Here is a 22,022-nt window from a genome sequence, read left to right as displayed (position 1 = left end):
ATCAAACATTGCATGAAAAATACACGCTTAGAGCAGCTCCTCAAATCAAATATCTTGTTTTTCGCGAGGGGCATGAATGAAATCCCTGAATGAAAGAGCCAAACTGCAGTTAAAGTCCACCATTTAATAATTTGGCAAATAATTTGACTACAGATGTCCATGTAAACACAGTCACTTTGTCCGCTGTGGGTGTGTGTTTTGACTCTGAAAGTCAGCGCGTGCCCAAATAGACACTCCCACACCATGCCTCTTTTGTTCCTTCGACACTCCCCCCTAAACAGAGCTGGACACGCCCACTTTTCTGACTTTTTCCAAAGTAGAGGTGTGAAAACACCCTGCTGAAACGAGGGGCTTTCATGGCCCTTTAAACCTCCAGTAGAGTCTGCTCTTCTTCTCCTTTGCTGTTGGATATTGAGGTGTCCCTTGACCCATAAAACATCTTCCCTCTTTTCCCGTGTTCATCTGATATGAGCTCCGGCAGCTTCGATGAACTCCTAAATACACACAGAAATGTATAATAGTGAATAGGGCTTAAAATCATTACACAATCTTTAAGTTCTGTTCAGTTCCTTCTATTTGCATTTTCCTACATTATGGATGATGCCTGGCTTAAAACTCTTATCTTTGTGATTTAAAGCCTTTATAAAATTAGTAAAAAGCTAAAGAATTTATTATTATTTATTTTTTAAGACATTAAAGATAAAAGACATTAAGGCTAGTAATTGTTTTCAAAACTGTTTCAAATGTGTCCAAATCTTTTCCAAAGACTTCATAGACATCATCTATGCAGTCATCCACAGTTCTGTTAACTCGCACATTGACCATCTGCTTGGCAGCAGCTTCAGCCATCGATCTGAGAAGCATAACACAACCAAAAGAAGAATAAAACAAATATAGCCATTTTTATTAATATTACAATCTTAAGAAACTATTGTCTTAATGATCCATACATTGTATTGATTGATCGATCAGATGACATTAATCATGTGAGACGCAAAAAATCACTGATGTATTCTGATATTTCTATGCGTAAAAGCACAACTCTTAATGATGAAGTGAAACGTAAGAGAAAGGAAAGGCGTCTCCGGCAGAGGGCGCGGCGAGCCAACAAACCAGCTGGACGAACTCTCTGTGAACCCTTTGATACTTCAAGTGACCCTCTTGCTCGTAGTCGAACTCTGAATGAACTCCCAACTTGTACTTTTGCTGAACTTTCTACCGAGTTCACGCACCTGAATCTAAGTGCATAACTATATATCACATTATAAATCAAGGCTTATATTAAAATGCCTAAATGTTGATTTATATGATATAATGTACTCTTGATGACTATATATCTGTCTTTTTACTGTTCAAGTGATTTAGCATGCTCCTTGAATGTATGATTTAAGTAGTTTGTGCACCTGTGTTCAGGGTTGATTTATGAACACTGTCACTGAGACACTGAGTATAAAAGCTGACTTTTACTCTTTAGCTTTGCGCTTTTCCGACTTCTGTATACCAGGGTTGGTTGCCCTTTATCCTCAACGGAGGATAAAGTAAGGATTTTTGTTTCTGTTATTGGTCTTTTGTTTATTCTACTTTTTCACTGGATTTATTTTATTAATAAAAGTGTATTTTATTACTTTTCTTCACTGGAGTGGACATTGAATTCATTTTCCAGAACCCATCAAGTTACCCTGTGTGGTGAAGTATGAATCTAATTTGTTCATTTGCAAAATACATTCTAAAGACGATCCTTTAACTAAACTCTAGCTAAGAAATATAGCGAAGGGAGGATCCTGATTTATCTTTGTTTAATTAGGGTGATTAAATAAAGGCGAATCAGCCCAATATTGAAGCAATCTAGTCACTTTTTTATCTGCTCCAGCGTTTTCTTTTACTTCTTTTCTCAGATTTCACAATTTTTGCATGGCTTCAGTGAAAGATCCACCTGGGGCAGTATTATTTGGAATATAGGTGCACTGTTTTACCAAGCCGTTTTACTAGTTAGAGCCAGTTGTTCTCCTAATGCTTTAAAGCTAATTTTAAAATCTTTGTTGGTTGTAATAAATGTAGTTAACCCATTCTTACATTTTTTTTTATTGCAATTATCCACAGTACTATAGACCTTTTTCATGGCTGCTGCATGGAGGGCGCCATAGCGACCAGCGTCTTCCGGTAGAATGCTAAAAACTTCAGTTTACAGCGTTTACAACTGGTAATTTGTGCTCTGAAAATGGGTTTCAATGACATTTTTAATGGATAACAGAGTGCTTTTGTGACACACAACTTAGAAATGTGTCTGTTAAAGCCGTTATAATCTGTCGATGTGGTTCAAGCGCGTCAGAAATACGAGAAAAACGTTCTCCTAGTTCACGTGTCTGCCGTCAGAAATACAGTGTGTGTGTGTGTTCCCGGCTTGTCAGCTGTTAGCTCAGCGGCTCTTCAACACACACACACGCACAGAGAGAGAGAGAGAGAGAGAGAGAGAGAGAGAGAGAGAGAGCGGCATGAAACTTAACAGGTATGAAAGTCGTGCAATTTACAAAAATGAGCAATAAAAGTCTGTTATTGATCCTCTGCTGCTGATTTGCTGTTCATTCTAATCGCGAGCCGTTTGTGTTTTATTTCGTGTGTTGTTTTCACCACGGTTTGTGTTTTTCTGTCATTTTGAAATGACACTAGGCTATATTTTCACTGTCACAGTTATTAAATCAGTGTGTCAGTGGCACAGTACAGGCTACGTGTGTGAGTCAAACATTTTGCTGAACTACATTAGTTTGGGCTGGTTATATATGTGAAATAAAGAGAAAATGTTGACTTTAGCGATGACGAGGCTTCATCTAAACTGCAGAAGATGCCGTCTGACAACGAGGGGAAAACGCCTCACAGCAGCTGCTTTCCATCACATTAGATGGCATTTCTTTAAATGATCAGTCCAGGAGATGCTGCTGATGGACAACAGGATTAGTTCAAAGAGGATAAAAGCAGGTAAAATAGATTAAAACTATCGTTTCAGAGCTGTCCAAATGTGACTGTTTACACGCATCAGCTGCCGACCGGAAGTTCTTCGCATTCTCCTTGCGCATACACGCAAAGCATCATGGGTAATTTTGCGTTCCAAGAAAAAGGTCTATACCCTCTAACTTTAAACTCATCTGGTATTCTTCTAGGTTGGCCAATTGCATCTATGCAAACTTCTGAGTCAGGTGTATTTCTCTTAACTTGATATAATTCTGCTGCTTTCAATTCCTCAATTCTTTGTATGTCATCTTGCTCTTTAACCCAATCATTGATTATCACTTCCTGTTTAAATGTAACTCTAGTACAAATCCCTTTCCAATTTAGTGGAAGAGTGGGGCATAATATTCCCCTTCCACAGATCCAGTTATAGTCTACTATTTGTTTATATTGTTGTATTAAGGTAAATCATCTTGGGAATTGTGCATTTTGTCCAGTACAAATACCAAGCGTGCGGTTAACTGCCCTGTTACTTTTTTTTATTCACTATTGCAACTTCAGAAACTGGCAACCTTATATTCTTCATTGTAGCTGTAGCCATTTGGAAGGTTTGCATATAAGCATTTCCCTTTTTCCTACATTTCATCATTCAAATGCCAAATTATTACATAAATTCCTTTAAATCTTCTCACATTTGTCAATCCACTAATTATAACATTCATATTTATTAATTTCTTAATTATCACATAATGTGTGGGAATCTCTCTCTTACTATTGTTTGAACTCTAACAGAGAGCAGTGTAACATCCACCTGGGGAATGTCTGCACTGAAGTCAACAAGAAACAAAAGACGTGTATTATTACACTAGTAACGATACCACCTTATTAAACAAATTAAAAGTTCATGATCTCACATTGTCTGTTTTAGGATACCTAGCAAGTTATAATGATGTCATTAAAGTTGTTGCAGAAAGCAACAGAATATAGACCAATGACTGTAAAAAATATGGACGACTCGACAGCCCTTTTTCCCATTGAACGCCTTGAGGGCAAAACGCCTGCTTGACGGGCACAAACTGTCGCAAAAGACTGCTGAAATTGGAGCCAGTCATGCGCAGAAGGATTGTCTGATGGAGCCAGAGGAGGAGCCGCGAAAATGAGCGGAGTCGAGCTTCCAACCAAACGCTTTATGTAAAATCAACTACGCCCCCTGAACTTCTCAGCATGCGTTTGCTGTCATATCAACACAAATGGATGTAATAACGTTAACAAATATGAGGGTTTTATATATTCAATCGCGCCAGCTCCAGGCCGCAGCGCATAACCTACTCGCGGCGTCGCGGGCTGATTCCGGCTCGCATGCGGCAACGCCAGCTCGCTCGGCCGCCGCATCTGGCTCGATTGACTCGGGCTGGAATTGGGTAGTGAGTCCAGGCATCCGGAGTAGGTCCAGCAGAGGTAACATTAGTCAGTCTGAGCTCTAAGAGATAAGTCTCCGGCAGGCGAGAATCTAGCCGGAACTGTGTTTTGCTATCTGGGTGGCTAGGCATGTATCAGCAAACTAATAAAGCCCGAAAAAAGCCCTGAACTTAGCGAATAAACAGTGTTCCACCAGGATCATGTATGTCAGAAACTGTAGTTTACTGCTGAACTCATTTTGTCATGGTAAAATAACACAGAAATCGAATAATAACATTTCAGTCTACTTCAGTCTCCTGCCGAAGCTCAGACGCCGCGCTTTGAGAAACTGTCAATCACAGCTGTCAATCACGATGACACGCCCAGCATTAAATTACTGCTAAAAACAAACTGTTTACAAAAATGAAGATCTGCACCTATTTCAGCACAATAACCAGTGCCTTAATCCACCAGAACCATCTTTCGGGACATTTTATTGCAAGTGTAATATTTTTTTTTATTTGGGCTCAAGTCTCCTTCATTAACACGGAGGAGGCGGGCTTTATGACTTGTACTGCAGCCAGCCCCCAGGGGGCGATCTAACGGCCGAAACCTTCACTCAAACGCAGGCTTGCGGCACACTTGATATAGACCATATACATTTAAATACGTCCAGTTCCATCCTCCAGTCGGTGGCGGTATTGCGCCAATAAGGTCTGTTGCCAACCGCCATCAGGATCTAAAGAAGAAGAAGAAGCGAGCGCAGTCTGAAACAGGACTCAGGCAGAGAGACAGAGAGAGATATCGTGGATAAAACTGATAAAGAGACGAAGATTACTGTGTTGCCCTTTAAGAAGTTTCACTTTAAAATATCTTCTTTAAATATTTTATATACATATTTCCTTTGTTAAAATGTGAAATTCATAATTTATTTAATTAATCTACTTCGTGTGTAAAAAGGAATACTTTTATTTTGCATTATATCATACTTCCTGTGTAGTCACTTCCTGTTAGTGTTCCTGGCTCTGTGGAAGCCATGTCAGACATGCGCTCTCTCGGACAATCTAAGCCATCCACTTAAACTCATCATAGAGGCAATGCCGTAAGTTTATGTTTTGCACATTAGACATGTTGGAGACTTTATATTAGTGATTATTTTGTAAAAAATACAACGTTTAATAACTTTGTTTGCTATTGTAATTCCTACTGCAGGGAGAACTGTAGTCTGTTTATGTTATGTATATGTGAGTGGAAATACCTGTCAAAACTCAATTTCTGAGAATTGTTTTGTTATTTTTGTTGCAGTTTTCACCATAAATGCTAATAAGAAGAGTGACAGTAAATGATCAAACTTGCTACGACTCTGTCTTCATTGGCTATGGTTTAACTTGGTGTTTAGTCAGTCACAACACACTGCACGAGAACACTACAATTACCGTTTAATATCAACTTGAGGAAGAGGAATTGAGAGCAAACTACTGGAGACTGAGCGTGAGTGAAGCTGACTAATGTTACAAGAGTTATAACATGTTTAATAATGCTGTTTATTTCCTGTGTGAGCTCTACATGCACTCATTATTATTCTGTATACTGTGTTAGAGGCCAGAGAAACAGCACACATTGAGCTGAAGCTGCTTTTACATTCACACAGCTCATTTTAACGGCCTCATATTGTTTACTTTCAATATTCGCTCTCAAATCGCCTGTAAGACACATAAACAACATCAGCACTATTTACAATGATGTACTTTGACAGTTGTATATGGAAGTTTTTTCCTATCAAAATTCAAATGAAAATTCAAATGCTTAAAAGATCAAATGATAAATCAAATCCTCAAACTGACTCTGCAAATGATAAATCAAATCCTCAAACTGACATCGCAAATGGTGAATCAAATGCTCAAACTATAAATCAAATCCATAAACCGACATTGCAAATGGTGAATCAAATGCTCAAACAACTCTGCAAATGGTGAATCAAATGCTCAAACTGACATCGCAAATGGTGAATCAAATGCTCAAACTGACATCGCAAATGGTGAATCAAATCCTCAAACTGACATCGCAAATGATAAATCAAATGCAAATGAGGTGTCAATCAACCAGCATAGGCGGAGCTTTAAGGCGGAAGAGTTTGTTGTTGACAACAACCGGTAGCGCTACGACTTTTTCAAGGTGTTCAGATTTGCGTGCTCTATTCCACGTCGTATCCGTATAAACTCGTGAAAGAGAAAGCGAGAAATCTCCTACTGCTTCTGTCCACATTCTGAAGTGTTCATCAGATGGGTACATCTATCACAGAAGCCACGAAAAACCATACGGCAAGATGATGATGCTATGTCACATTGTGGAAAACTGGAGAGATTTAGACATCTTACATGTAAGTAATTAAATCCAGAAAGACGGTTCCTTGAGTTAAGTTACAGTAAAATAGCACTAACTTAGTTGAGCTACTGTACAGTGAACTGTAGAATTACTGAAAGTGTAAAGATTTACAGTATATTTATTTTATCTTGCTGTAAATTATCATGTAGGAACTTCTGTAAGCACATGACGTTTCAAACGTTAATTTACATAAAGACGATTATTCAATGTCTGACAGAAAAATATAAGAGGTATTGCAGATTAGCAAATTATAACATTAAACAGACGTCTGAGTGATTTGTTTGTGTTGATGTAGAATGCACTTTTGTCAATACAGCTTAGGTGAGATACATGTAATATTAATACAGTAATGTTTTCTTCTGTTCAGTTGGTGATACATTTATGAAAGTATAATTTGAGCACACAAAATCACAGAGGTAACGTGACTTGTCTGGTTGTTATAGAGAAGGAAGCACACATGTTTGTGTGTTAGCTGATGCAGAGTGACTGAACAAATGCTACCATCATATTTGTTTAACAAAATATTGTTGTTTCAAACCGCTATTACAACAATTTCTTTAATGTTGATTTATATGCCATTTCTGGGCTGGAGCAGGACAAGGCAAGAGAACAGAGAAATCTAAATTCAAAACATGAAGTAAGATCATGTTATTACTTCCAATTCAGAACTCAAATGAAACTCAAAAAGTGTGCTGTTAAATGTTAAAAGCTCTTTATTAAGAGCTTTGCATAATCTGAAATGTCCTCAGACTGGTGTGTGCAGTGATGATGATGAAGAACAGCAGTGTGCTGATGAAGGAAATGTTGAAGATGCTGTAGTGCCGTGGACAAGACCCTGCATCCCTCCACCTGCCTGCGTGTCCTCATCTGAGCCAGATGCTGGTGTGGTCTCTTCATCTTCAGTATGAATCGGTTTCTCAGGCATGGACAGCCTCACCTCACAACTCTGTTCCAGTCTGACTGCAGCACTGAGGGATGTGATGGCAAAAACAAGTGAAGTCCAGCATGCAGCAGAACATGGGGTTTTGTCTGAAATACATGATTGTTTGAATAAGTTTGAATAAAGCTTAGTTTCGTATCTTGTTGACTTGTATTTATTTATCATGGTTACTATTATTAATTAATATAAATAGTGTGTGTGTGTGTGTGTGTGTGTGTGTGTGTGTGTGTGTGTGTGTGTGTTTGTGAACAGCATTTATTATTTTTGTAAGAGTTGGGGTGGGCTTTGCAGTCTAGAGTAAATACTCACATTTTTCGAGTGTAAAATTTCTCCAAAGGAAGATCTTCAAGCAGCTGTCCGACATCTTTGTGCAGATGTACTAATGTGCCAACATTAGAAAGGCTATCAGGTAGGGTTATCAAGTTACTGATGCTATTGGGTGTTTTTGCTTCTGTCCCTGCTATTTTATTTGTATTATTATGGGATTGTTATCAATAACAATTATTATTAATCATTATTATGCAGAAATAAAAATTTCATACAGGCTTAGGGAAACATTGCTGTATATTAACAATTAACATAAAAAGCAAAAAGAGAACAAATGTAATAGATTTTCTTTTGATATAAGAATATATGATTATATAATCAAACAAGACTGGAAAACGAGCTTTAAGCATGTTCTACTTGTGGATAAAAAATGTTACACAATAAAGGTAACAACAAATTAGGTGAAATTTGACAAGGATATCTTATGTAATAAAATATTATTTAAAATTAAGATTTATTAAACCTGCCATTTATTTAAAGTTGCGCTTGTAACGTCAGTTATGTAACTTTTTTTTATCATCTTGCCGTATGGTTTTTCGTGGCTTCTGTGATAGATGTACCCATCTGATGAACACTTCAGAATGTGGACAGAAGCAGTAGGAGATTTCTCGCTTTCTCTTTCACGAGTTTATACGGATACGACGTGGAATAGAGCACGCAAATCTGAACGCCTTGAAAAAGTCGTAGCGCTACCGGTTGTTGTCAACAACAAACTCTTCCGCCTTAAAGCTCCGCCTATGCTGGTTGATTGACACCTCATTTGCATTTGATTCACCATTTGCGATGTCAGTTTGAGCATTTGATTCACCATCTGCAGAGTTGTTTGAGCATTTGATTCACCATTTGCAGAGTTGTTTGAGCATTTGATTCACCATTTGCAATGTCGGTTACAGGATTTGATTTTTAGTTTGAGCATTTGATTCACCATTTGCGATTGTCAGTTTGAGGATTTGATTTATCATTTGCGATGTCAGTTTGAGGATTTGATTTATTATTTGAGGAGTCGGTTTGAGGATTTGATTCACCATTTGCAAAGTCCATTTGAGCATTTGATTTATCATTTGCAGAGTCAGTTTGAGGATTTGATTTATCATTTGCAATGTCGGTTGGAGCATTTGATTTATAGTTTGAGCATTTGATTTATCATATTAATTTTGTTAGGAAAAAACTTCCATAGTTGTAGGCTGCTAGCATGATTTGGCTAATCAGAATGTGCAAATAAAACTTTTCTGAAATGATATTATTAAGAAGAGCGTCTGAAAGTGCCAATATAAAAGCAACTTTACCCCAACACAAGCTCACACAGGTGCTAACTGCTAGCTAAACTCATGGAGTGTGATTATGTGCAGCACATGAAAGCTGTGGTTTCTGTATAAATGTAGACTGATGTTTGGATCCTGGACACATTCATTAGTCTGCAGAAGTGCTTTAAGTGCTCATGCTCATCTCTATAATGTAGATGTGGAATGTGCTCATCTCTTGTGTTGTCTATTGGTTTATTAGACATCAATAGGCCGCTGGCTTTGTTTTGCACACGCTACACTACATTAGTCTTGGCAGATCTGTTTCTCTGTTAGTGAAGCTCCTCCTCCTTCATTTCAGCTATAAATACTGGAATATTCCCATCAGTCTACAAGTGAGGACGAGCATCAGACCTTCAGACAGAAGTCAAATCTGAGTTTATTGAAGGACAGTGGGAAGATGAGTGATCCAGAACCCTGCAGAATTACAGATGAAGACACTGAAGAACAAACAGGTTTGTGTTTATTCCTGATTCAGAAAAAGCTTTGAACACTTCATCTGATGTATCGTCTGCACTATAGGCAAAAGAGTTCAAGAGTTTCAATAAAAGGAGAAGTGTAAATTCACTTTCTATTCTCAGGGGGAAACAGAGATGGACACTCAGCTGTCTTTTATTTTCATCTTTATTACACATTTATAATCATAAGGCCGAAGTAAATTTGATCTGAGCTCATTTATTTGACATCTATAAGTTTGTTTAAATGGGACATGTAAAAGTGCTGGATCTTCATTTATGCTGCAGACCTACAAAAGAAATGTCTACAAATGGAGTCTTTTCACTTCACATTTTGCTCTGATTGTTGATGACTGACGACCCCAAATCAGATCAAGTGGGACAGTATGGGGAACACAGATAAAGAGAGAAAGAAGCCGTTTCTACATTTACTTTGACTTGTGTTTCATTGCAGACAATACAGCAAACATGATTTAATCTGTTCCTCATCATTTTACTGCTTTATTTTAAATAATCGCGTACATCAATGTTGCTTCCAGCAACACCTTTCAACAAAAGTTGTATCAGTGCAGCGTTTACCACTTTATAATGTTGCCGTTCCTTTACACGACACTTAAAAGACGTTTAGGGACTGAAGACACCAAGTGATGAAGTGTTTTAACACCTGTGAGGAGCTCTGAGTAGAGCCACTGCTCCTCCACATGGAGAGAAGTCAGCTGAGGTGGCTCAGGCATCAGTTTTGGATGCCTACCTAGGGAGGTGTTCCAGGCATGTCCCTCCGGGAGGAGGCCTCGGGGAAGACCCAGGACAATCTAGAGTAGGACAATAGCCGCGTTTCCACTATCGCGCCTAAAGCGAGCGAGCTTGGGCGAGCCAAGGCCAGTGGCGTTTCCACTGTCACTTCCGGGGCCTAATCGGGCCAAAGCGGGGCTTTCTCGGGGCCAACGGCCAGCCTTTTTCGGCCCGCCGAATACCTTGGGCCAAGGAGGGCCAGCCGGGGCGGAGTGAAAGGAGAGGCGGGCACAGTTTTCCGATCGCACTCGAGTACATGCGCCAAACACATAAATAAATAAGGGAAAGAAAACATCTGGAACAAATTATAGGCTGGGGTCTTTTTTGCATATGATCGCCCTTAATTTCTCTTTTAAATGTAAGGCTGTTGCATAAAATGATCTTTCTTTGCTGCATCTTTGATGTTTCAATAACGCATAATAATCTTTACACCATATTAAAGACACAGCAGACAGTAAAGGTTTTCAAGAGGTTTTGTCAAGTTTAATACTGTAAGTGTGTTTTTGCGCGTTTAGATGCCTGTGTGTGTGTGTGTGAGACCGAAAAAAAGAGCGCTCCATTCATAGCTCTGTTGATGCCGCGAGCGGCTTTTTTCTTTTCTTTTTATTGTTTTAATTTATTTCGGAGATAATACACTATATGAATACAACAGTAAGACATTAAACTTTACAAATTTCATGTCCACTTTTGTAGGCTCAAAACAATAGTGTCATATCTAGATAAAATAGCCCTATATTGAAATAATTTATAGAATTACAAATATCAGATAGGCCTATAATAAAATCACATTAAATAAATAAACCAATATAAAACTAACAAAAGCTATAGCTATAACAATTAGGTACTATATCAAACTGTTTCAAATTTATATTAAACTTTCATTTTTCAAAAGCCTCTTTGAAAAAAAGATTTTAGATATTTTCTAAAAAAATAAAAATAAATAAACACCAGAAAATGTTTTAAATATTATTTATAAAGTATTTGGATACGATGATATTAATCAAATCATGCAAACAGAGCATTTTTGGGGTGAGTGAACGCAGAAACTAGGTGACCTTTTTTTCTGTCTGCAGCTGCGCAGCACTTTTTTGACGGGGAAAACTGCAAGTTCAAAATGTGTTCTGTGTCCTCAAACAAGTGTGTGTGTTTTTATATAACGTGGTAAAATTAAAAAAGGACATTTTAAATACATAAAGAGCTTTATTAGTGCATAGCTGCTGAGCGCAACGAAATATAGGCTGTATTTTATTACGTGCTGCTCTTATGTGCTGAAACACTGAACACTTTCCTTTACTTCAGATATAATAAGCAACATCTTTAAATAAAGGGTAAATCACCTAACGTAGTGTCATAAAGCCTATAGGGGGAAAAAAATCATGTTTCAGTTCTCTCCGGAGCATTTGGGATGAATGTTGGACAGATTCTGTCTAGAGGATGTTATAAAATACACTTTATATCGAGTTATTAACGGAGAATTTTATATATGTGGTGTTATATTATGGATGTGTGCGCTCCCTGCGCTCCGGGTCCCTCCGTTGGTGGCAAGACCACTGGATTTCGATGCCAGTCGGTCGGCGAGTAAATGAATATGATGAATGAAAACACACAGGCATGTGCGTATAGCCATGCGTTGTACTGCTGTACAGTAACGTGTCATTTGTTTGTTTTGGTTGTCCTAATTTTAATAGTTTCCTGATGATGGTGTGGTGTGCTTTATCTGCCTGATTCCCGCTGAAGTGGGCGGATTGAGTGACGTTCGATTTGGGGGATGTTCTGGGGGCGGGGTTTGCGTGACGCGCTGCGAGCTACTAGCCCCACAGTGGAAACGCGACATGATTTCGGCCTCACTGCTCAACCTCCCGGGCGATTGGCCCGGCCTGGCCCGATATAAGCCCTGGCTCGCACTGGCCTGATAGTGGAAATGCGGCTACTCTCTCTTGGCTGGCCTGGGAATGCCTCAGGATCCTCCTGGAGGAAGTGTCTGGGCAAAGGGAAGTCTGGGGTTCTCTCCTAAGACTGCTGCCCCCATGACCATGACCCATGACAAATCAGAATCTATCGATTAATACAGATAAAACATTAATAATATAATAAACCTATAATAAATGAGCTTGTGAGATGTTTTTATTATGTGTTGATGTTCTCGCAGATGGAAGAGAACTGAAAATGTTTACTCAAGTAAAAGCACTGTTGGATCGCTAAAATAATACACATTTTAGTAAATAAAAATATCCGTGGTTTATTTACTCTTGTTATTAACATGGACATCTCTATGGGGAAAACATCTGAAAAGTATTATTCCAATAAAACATTTGTCTTCATTTCTGTGTTTTATTTATTTATTTTTGCAATACGAAAAGGCCTTTGTCTTCCTGTTTGACCAGGTCAGCTGTGATTGGACACTTTTCATATCAGTTAAATCTCCGCTTCAGAATCAGGGCAGTTTGTGCGGGTAACTTTATATTAAATAGTGACAAGAGTTCACAAACTTTATTTTTCCGGCATGAAATTTGCACACAACCTCACCTTGATACTTTAAAGGGTCACGAAACACCAGAACACATGTGTTGAGCTGTTGACAGTGGTATATGTGTCCCACACTGCTAAAAACACTATTAGGACACCTATATTTCACTAAAAAGTGTAAATTGGTTGTTTTTGCGTTATTTCAAGCAAATTCGTACTTCCGGTTTGAAACGAATTTTTGAAGCTGCGTCACGGTCATGAGATAATAGCGTGTATTCCAGCGTGCAGACTGGGCGTCTGTGCCAGAGTGTGTCTTATTACGTCTTACAGTGTGCTGCATTAATGCATGAGTAAAGCTTGGTTCAAACCAATCAGCGCGCTCTATTGTGCAACTTCATTAATATTCATTACTGTCACAGTGTTTAGACGACAGAGACGCCACGTTGTGTTGGCAAAACAAGCGTGAAGTGTTGCTTTTATAGTTTGCTGCAGTGAAGTTTTGTTTTCATTTTCTCTCTGTGAGAGCTCAGCTGGAGTCACGTGTGGATTAACAGTGTACGCGACGCTCGACAACAATAACTTACGTGTCTAAGGATGATTATTGTTTACCTGAGAGCTGTTCTCATCTGCAAACGCTGAGATCCAGATTGTAGTCTCCTCTAACGTTAAATAAAGACGCGGCTCTAGTTGCTGGTGATTGTCCTGTCTCTACAGATTTGGTAAGTGAGCGACCAGTGCTCTTTGTTTATACAGTTCGTATTTTATTCGTATCAAACAAACTATTGCACCGAGTGCAATAGTTAGCACTAACAGTTACAACCAAACTATAACCTCGTGTTGGATTTAGTGACCGGAATAACACACGCGGCTTTCTGACACTACCTGCCGTGTACATCTAAGTTTCATGGAAATGCGGAGGGTTTTTTTTTCTCTCATTCGCCGTGCGGTATCAAACATTGCATGAAAAATACACGCTTGGAGCAGCTCCTCGAATCAAATATCACGTTTGTCAGGAGGGACATTAATGAATTCCCTGAATGAAAGAGCCAAACTGCAGTTAAAGTCCACCATTTAATAATTTGGCAAATAATTCGACTACAGATGTCCATGTAAACACAGTCACTTTGTCCGCTGTGGGTGTGTGTTTTGACTCTGAAAGTGAGCGTGCCCAAATAGACACTCCCATACCAAGCCGCTTTTCTTCCTCCGACACTCCCCCCTAAACAGAGCTGGACACGCCCACTTTTCTGACTTTTTCCAAAGTAGAGGTGTGAAAACACCCTGCTGAAACGAGGGGGTTTCATGGCCCTTTAAGCACATTTCATGCCAGTTTTCCAGGACTTGAATTTTTTAAAGCAAAATTCAAGCACTTTAAGCACATTGTGCGTACCCTAATGATCGTTTCCCTCATTGGTCTGGAGCACATGGCGTCCATTACCCCCAACAAATCCCTGAAATACTGATTCACCTGAGCACAGTACATGTTTCCACTATGTGATGGTCAATCCCTGATGCCTCCCGCCTGAAGGATCGGTGATCACGGTTGTTCAGCTTAGGCTTGTGCTCTTGTCCTTTACGCACTGAAATTCCTCCAGACTCCTTGAATCTTTTAATGATGTTGTGCACTGTTGAAGGTGAAATATCCGAATGTCTTCCTTTATTTCTTTGAAGAACATTGTTTTTAAACATTTCAATAATTTTCTCACCTATTTGTTGGCAAACTGGCGATCCTCAGCCCATCTTTGCTCCTAAAGGACTAGACCTATGTCCGAGGCTGCTTTTGTACCAAATCATAATTACAATCACCTGTTACCATCACCTGTTTCACATCATTATTTCACTAATTTACCTGATTATTAGGCCTAAACTGCTCCTGTCCCAACTATTTTTGGACTGTGTTGCAGGTCGGAATGACAGGAAAGGATGTATATTTACAAATGAAATGAAGTTGACCAGACAAAACATGAAATATTTTGTGTTGATATTAGGCATGAGATGATAACCGCTTTAAAGGTATACAGCGGTTTAGAAAAGTCAAGGTTTTAAAACCGCCCAAATGTTCTGTAATACCGTTCCTAAGATATGTGTAAAGTTTTTTTAATTTACTTTTTGTTTTGTTTTTAGGACAGCAGTATCTCCAGCAAAAAAATATCCAAAGATGCTGCTTTAAACTGTAAAGAAAACTGTGTTCCTGAAACAAATAAAAGATAGCAGAAGTCAATGATTGATTTGATTTATATAGCCTGACGGGTTTACTGCTCCAAAATATCGTAAATCTTAAAAAAAAAATTGAATATATTGTTTTCAAAGGGGGAAAATGTTTTGTTTTTTACCCAGACATTTAAAAATATATATATTTTAGAGCAGTGAACATAATACCGTGAATAGGGCTGCAACTAACGATTATTTTAATAACCGATTAATCTGTCGATTATTTTTTCGATTAATCGGATAAAAAAAACAAGAAAAACATTCATTTCCATCCCTTTATTTAAAAAAGCTCATCCCTGAGCTGTTATAATAATAATAATAAACTAGTTTTGTCCTGTTTTCAATCCAAGTATCTAAATGTTGTTAAATGAAGATACTAGACACATGAAATAGCATAAGAAGTCACTGAACCTCAGAATTAAGTGATTGTTTGCTTAAAACAAGCTAAATTATTTGCCAATGGGGTAATTTTTTTTTATCTTAATAAGGTATAATCTCAAACAGAAGTTTTCAGCATCATTTCTTCATGCCATTTTTCTTGTCTGGTCTTGATGGAAGATTTTTTAGACATTTGAACTGGAAACGAGACAAAATGACTAAGAAAGAAAAGTTTTCTGCAGTGCAGCTGTACATGACAACAGATAAAAAAATAATGATCCAAAAAAAAGGCGAGTGAATAAAAATGTGTCTTTAGTCTTGCATTGCAGAGTAACTCTGCCACCGCTGCTGTACTGCTGTTATTAACCCTTTCACTGCTGAGTTTATCTGGCCCGGGGGAGTCAGTTTATCACGTGACACACTGCAACCACAACAGTGATGTATGACAGATGTATGCCTTTTGTTTAGTTTTTCTGTTTAATTCAACATATTCACACGCTTGCTCATCATGTCATCAACTACCTGATATTCCAATTCACATAAACATGTAAGTGACTGTGATCTATAACGTGAGATGGACGTCTCCATGTTTACTTGCGGCCGCTGCCTCATTCATAAAAAGCAAAACACGCAGAATTCAGCACGTACATTCATAAGTTATTCCCAAAATACATGCAAGTTAGTGGCTGGTGAACTTAGAGAAGCGTAGATTCAACTTTATAGTCACTTTCACTATGTGTAATGTGTCTCTGATGAATAAAACACAGCAGCAAGTTTTATTTGAATGGATTGTTTGAGTTTTACAAACTCTAAATGTCTTGTTTTACTAAAACTTGTGTGTATTTTAGTGCCGTCAATATTAACGCGTTAATCTTCATCTTCTTATGATCTGATCGGCCTATAAAACACTCAGCAGACTGTCATGTCTTTCTGCCTCAGTGATTGACGGTGCTGTGAGCTGTCTGTCACGCTCTGAAAGTGAGATGTTTCTTTTCCGGACAGAGCGGCTGTGTGACATAATCTGCAGCCCATTGGTTCTTTTCTTTATTGACATTGGGCTGACCCAATCACAATCTTCCATGTTAGGCTCTGTGTAATGTAGGTGTGTGTTTGTCAGAATAGTCGAGAGTCCCGCCTGTTTCTCACGCGCGGGAGAGCAGAAGCGGCGAGCAGCCTTTTGCGTCTGCACTGTGTTTTTGATCGTCAGCATGATGTAGGCTTATAGTGACAATAATATTTATACAATATGGTTATTATAATGATATTTATACATGACCAAACTAGTGTGCAACTTAAGCGACTTTTTTTATTTTGCATTTAGTTTTGTGGTTCTGCCCAAACAAATATTCGTTGCATTTTCTAATTGTTTAAGTTCATTTGATTGACAACGTAAAATCTGTTAGCTACGTTTGATGTTTCATAAAATAATAATAAATAATTATTAATTAAATAATAAAATAATAAAATTTTATAGAGTGGGAGTTGGTAAATGTATTCAAGGGCGTCGGGTGATGGGGAGCATTTTGATTGATGTAGTGGGTCGCTCTGGCCCAAAATGCCAGGGCCGATTATTTTGTTCCAGTCCAGCCCTGAAATTAGTGCAATTGTTTGTATTCAATACTTTATTATTATTATTATTATAATTTTCCATTTTGCTTATCTGCAAGTAGGGATGCACGATATATCGGCGGCCATATCGTTATCGGCCGATAAATGCTATTTTTAGGATAGTCTTTATCGATCCGATATCTAAATTAGGCCGATATATTTAAGCCAATAAATTACGTAATTGTACAGATCTGCCTGCCGCGTTTGCGTGGACGGAACTTGTTTAGACTTGCCCAGTGCACTAAAATGGATCTCTACTCACACTGTTTATTCCTTCAAAGTCCGTCCTTTCTTCACGTGGCATTGCTGTGCGTTAATAACTCAGTAAGTAACCATGTTCCTCATCATTGTAGATGTGTTTGATTGAGAGTCATTGTGCATTTTGCTTTAAATCGCCTCAGGAAAAATATTACATGTGTAAACCTTTCCTGCTCTGTCTCTCTGTTGTGTTAGAGCTAGCAGGGGAGATTCACTTATTACTCCAGGTCCGAATAATAATAGTTTCGGAGTGAACTGCCTTCTCTTTTAGTTGTAACCGATGAATGAACGAGGACACGTGTAACTTGGTCCAAAATATTCATTACTTTCAGTGTGGTACAACAAATCAGTCACTGAAAATAAGTCTCTTTGCTCAAAAACTGCTCCTCCTTTTTCTCTTCCTCTCCGATTCACACACCCCAAACTGCAGCCCAGTCCCGTTGAATGACCCGCACATTTTACAACACGTGTAAACATAACGGTTGTTTGTAATATGATTATTTGTTGTTATCAACGCGTAGCTTGCCGTGTGTTGTTGATGTAAGATTGTATTCAGTTTGATCGGAATATTTATATTGATTATAACGAGCGCGCGAGCTGTCACCTTCATTCTGTCTTTATATTCTGCTCTGTGTTTGTCATGAAGTCAGCTCAATGCAGGTTTTGTATGAAAATCTGACTCTGATGGCAAATCTGCCTCTACAGTTGAGTGAAACTCACAGCGGTTTATCATAAACTTTTCATCGATCATTTTCCCGCGATTGACAGCTAAAACGAGCACAGAAACGTTGTCTGATTGACAAGCAGCACCAATGTGTGTTCAAAAGAATCTAAAACGCCAAATAGGATGAATCTGTGCCACATTTTCTAAATGTACTATCTATATTTAGCTGTTTGCTTGTACGGTGGCTCTGAACTGTCAAAACACCTCTATAAAAGGCTTTTTCTGACATGACATTTGTACATGTGTACATCACTGTAACATGTTTTATTCAAGATCATTTGAGCTGGTTTCATTATTTAAATATATTTAACTTGCTTATTGATTAAATACAATTTTGTTATTTAACCTATTATTTTTATGCAACAGTCAAGTTGCATGTTAATTTGCCATGAAGAAAGGGAAGTAATGTATTTTTTGCATGCTGATTTATGTGAAATGGTGAATATACATCTATAATCATCTTGTAATTTTGAAGTTAAAGCTTTTTTTATTCAGTTCATAAGAGCAGTTCAATCTTTTATGAAGTTTGCTGTATAAGAATATACCATTTTTAAATATTTATAATTATCGGCCTATACATATCTGCTATCGGCCTCCAAGTCTGAAGAATTATCGGTTATCGGTATCGGCCAAAAAATCCATATCGGTGCATTCCTGTCTGTAGCGCCTGTATTTTGGCATTTTTTGCAGTCCACTTAGAATCCAACATGGAGATCAATGTTTTCTTTATTGGTATTGTTTTTTTTGAAATTCAAATGTCATTAACATGACTGTGTTTTAATTTCTGTAATAAATATGGCTGTCAAGCAGGATCTTGATGGTTTATTGTGGGTATGTTGTTTACATGAAGAAATCGGTGTTACAATTAAAACAAAAATTCTAATAAACAATTATATTGTGAATGTAAATAGTTTTTTCTTGCGTTTACATTAATTTTACATTTGAATAGCCAAAATTACATGTTTCAGTATTTTAAATGCGATTTATCGCGATTAATTTTTAAAAAAAGTGCGATTAATTAGTTTTTTTTTAATCGATTGACAGCACTAGTGTATTTACATATCTAAAACATAAATGAAGTATTAGGTGGTTAAAACGCTGCATAATTGTGATAATATGACACGTCTTTCAGAGTTAAGTTGGTTTTGTTTTCGATAAGAAAAAAAACGGGAAAAAGAAGCACTTTTCCGACGGTCCCTTACTGAGAGCGCGAGCTCTCCTGGCTAAACGCATATTGCGACTGCTTGGACGGAGCAGTGCTCGTAATGTCCAGCGAAAAAAGAAAAAGACACCTGTGAAACATAACCTGCTTTGTCTTTTTGTAGGAAACACACTTTAGATCTTTTTAGGGTAAGAGGTGTTTTCAGTTAATGCCGTTTATCACTGAATGTGTCAGAAATACTGAAAACAAAACCAACTTAACCCCGCCGTGTTTCTCTGGCTCAGCGCCAGACACCAGCAACAGGGACTTTACAGTTCTCACTTCAAAACGGAACAAAAGTAGGATTATGTAGTGATTCTTCCGCATCATCCCTGTCTTTGAAGCAGTAAACTGCATCAGTGCGTGAGAGACGGAGAGGTGGCGTGTTTACTTCGCTCCGCGCTGAACTAAAGTGGTTTTTTTTTTTTTATCAAACGTCTCCGTGTTGCACGACACAACGAATCGATAATGAAGTTTGTTGCCAACACTTTTAGTAATTGATTTTTATGTATTTAATCGATTCGTTGTTGCAGCCCTAACCGTGCAACTGTGATATTTTTATCCAAGGTTTTTACACCGTCAGAATCTTATACCGGCCCATGTGTAGTTCATATTGTCTGCAATGAAAAACTACTTTCTTTTTTTATTTGTGTTTTCCAGACTGTCCCAGCCTTTTCTGATTTGGGGTTGCACTAAAAACTGAACCTTTTTACTTTGATTTTAGATCTTACTGAAGAGAGTGAAGAGAGTGAAGATGATGAACTCCTAAAAGCTGAGAAAACACCTCATTTACAGACTAAAGACAAGAAAGGTTTGACCTGCAGTCAGTGTGGGAAGAGTCTGGGAAACAAAAGGAGTCTCAGTCAACACATGATGATCCACACTGGAGAGAAACCATTCACATGCACTCAGTGTGGGATGACTTTCAGACACTCATCATCTCTTAAAGTACACATGAGGATTCACACTGGAGAGAACCCGTTTTCATGCACTCATTGTGGGAAGAGTTTCAGACTCTCATCATCCCTTAAAGAACACATGATGATCCACACTGGAGAGAGAAAACACAGATGTGATCAATGTAGCAGAGCATTTTTTAGGGCGTCAACGCTGAAACTCCATCTCAAGACTCATACAAAGGAGAAGCCTTATTCATGCTCTGAGTGTGGAAAGAGTTTTACAACACAGTCAAATTTAAAACAACATCAGAAGATCCACACTGGTGTAAAGGAGTATATGTGCTTTGACTGTGAGAAGACTTTCATTAAACCTGAACATTTGAAACTGCACCAGAGGATCCACACTGGAGAGAAACCGTACAAGTGTTCACACTGCGACAAGAGATTCGCTCATTTAGAATATCAGAAATTACATGAGAGGACTCACACTGGAGAGAAACCGTACAAGTGTTCACACTGTGATAAGAGATTTAAATGTTTAGCACATCGGAATCGACACCATAAGATCCACACTAGAGAGAAACCCTACTCATGTGATCAGTGTCTGGAGAGATTCACACACTCGGTGCAGCTTAAGAAACACCTGAAAGTCCACACTGGAGAAAAGCAGCACACATGACATCAGTGCAGAAGAGCATTCTCTGGTGTGTGAGGCTGTTTTGAATCAGAAGTGAAGGTGAAAACACCATAATCACACACAACATTAAAATATGAGCAGGAAAACTGATGTTGTTTGCTATTAGAGAAACTCTGAATTCAGTTTTGAACAGTGCAACTCTAAACTCATTTCCATTCGGGATTCACGTTGATCATCTTTCAGTTCGTGTCCTCTGTAGCTCCCTGATTCAATAAAGGATTGACTCTATCACTGGTGATTTCCCATGATTTATTTGAGGGCAACATTCACACAAGTCTCTGGAAAATCTTTGTATACAACAGATAAACGAAACCAAAATGTGAGCAAACCATGAAAGCCGTATTCATAATGAATTCACACTGATTTTCTGATAGGAAAGTGGTTCATCTTTCTGGATCTGGAGTGCACCTTTCAGCTAATTTTTTGCTCCCACAAAGTTGGTTCCTTAATCAGATCTCAGCTGCTGAACTGTGCCTCTTATGGCGATGAAACAACAAAAAACGTTTGTAAAGGAATCAGTCAAGTCATTTAGTAGTTCAATGTGTACAGCACGAGAACAAAGACACGTCAACAAGAGGCCATACCTTTTGTGCATATTTCGTCCAGACTTGACTGCAAAATATACAAAAACAATCCACCCCAGTGTAGATAAACAGAGGAGATAGATTGACTCTTTCTGCCGGAAGATCAGCCAGTTTTTGTTCATCAACAGGTCTTCTGAGCTTTCTGCAGATAACACCTTTAATGAAGGACGCCACAACTTTCTTGATTCCTAGGATCCAGAACCCGTTGCTTCTAATCTCATTCACAGTAAATCCTTTTTCTTGATGCATGACTTTATTATGACAATGAGCAATGATCGTTTATGTAATCTCGTGTCTTTGGGATAATTTTGGGATGCTTCACAGAGTCTGGGTAACTTGAACGAGTAAATCTTCCTCCCACCATAAGCACACCATCCATATCAACGAAAGAGTCAAGAGGATATAATGCCCCACTTGACACATTTCTCCCACATTTTACCTCCTTTACTCTCTTG

General features: G+C 38.3%; 1 protein-coding gene across 4 annotated transcripts; it reads left to right on the top strand.

The window, feature by feature from the left end:
* The first annotated feature begins 5,350 nt into the window (after window positions 1-5,350).
* On the top strand, window positions 5,351-21,211 carry LOC147845361 (uncharacterized). 4 transcript variants are annotated; one of them, XR_015480268.1, is made up of 4 exons: window positions 5,351-5,443; window positions 5,647-5,832; window positions 7,322-7,363; window positions 7,476-7,804. XR_015480268.1 is itself a non-coding variant. In XM_087243828.1 (4 exons), the coding sequence occupies exons 3-4, from the start codon at window positions 9,695-9,697 to the stop codon at window positions 20,963-20,965; spliced, it is 909 nt and encodes a 302-aa protein (XP_087099954.1). In that variant the 5' UTR covers window positions 5,351-5,443; window positions 5,647-5,832; window positions 9,596-9,694; the 3' UTR covers window positions 20,966-21,211. The 4 variants fall into 4 exon arrangements, 2 of the variants coding, with proteins under 2 accessions (XP_087099954.1, XP_087099953.1); XM_087243828.1 differs by lacking the exons at window positions 7,322-7,363; window positions 7,476-7,804 and adding exons at window positions 9,596-9,749; window positions 20,112-21,211; XM_087243827.1 differs by lacking the exon at window positions 7,322-7,363 and adding an exon at window positions 20,112-21,211 and having other exon boundaries at window positions 7,476-9,749.
* Window positions 21,212-22,022: the final 811 nt, after the last annotated feature.

This window comes from Danio rerio, chromosome 3 (assembly GCF_052040795.2).
Source record: "Danio rerio strain M-AB ecotype USA chromosome 3, GRCz13ab, whole genome shotgun sequence".
In the NCBI taxonomy this organism is placed as follows: domain Eukaryota; kingdom Metazoa; phylum Chordata; class Actinopteri; order Cypriniformes; family Danionidae; genus Danio; species Danio rerio.
This window is presented reverse-complemented; position numbering and strand designations above follow the sequence as displayed.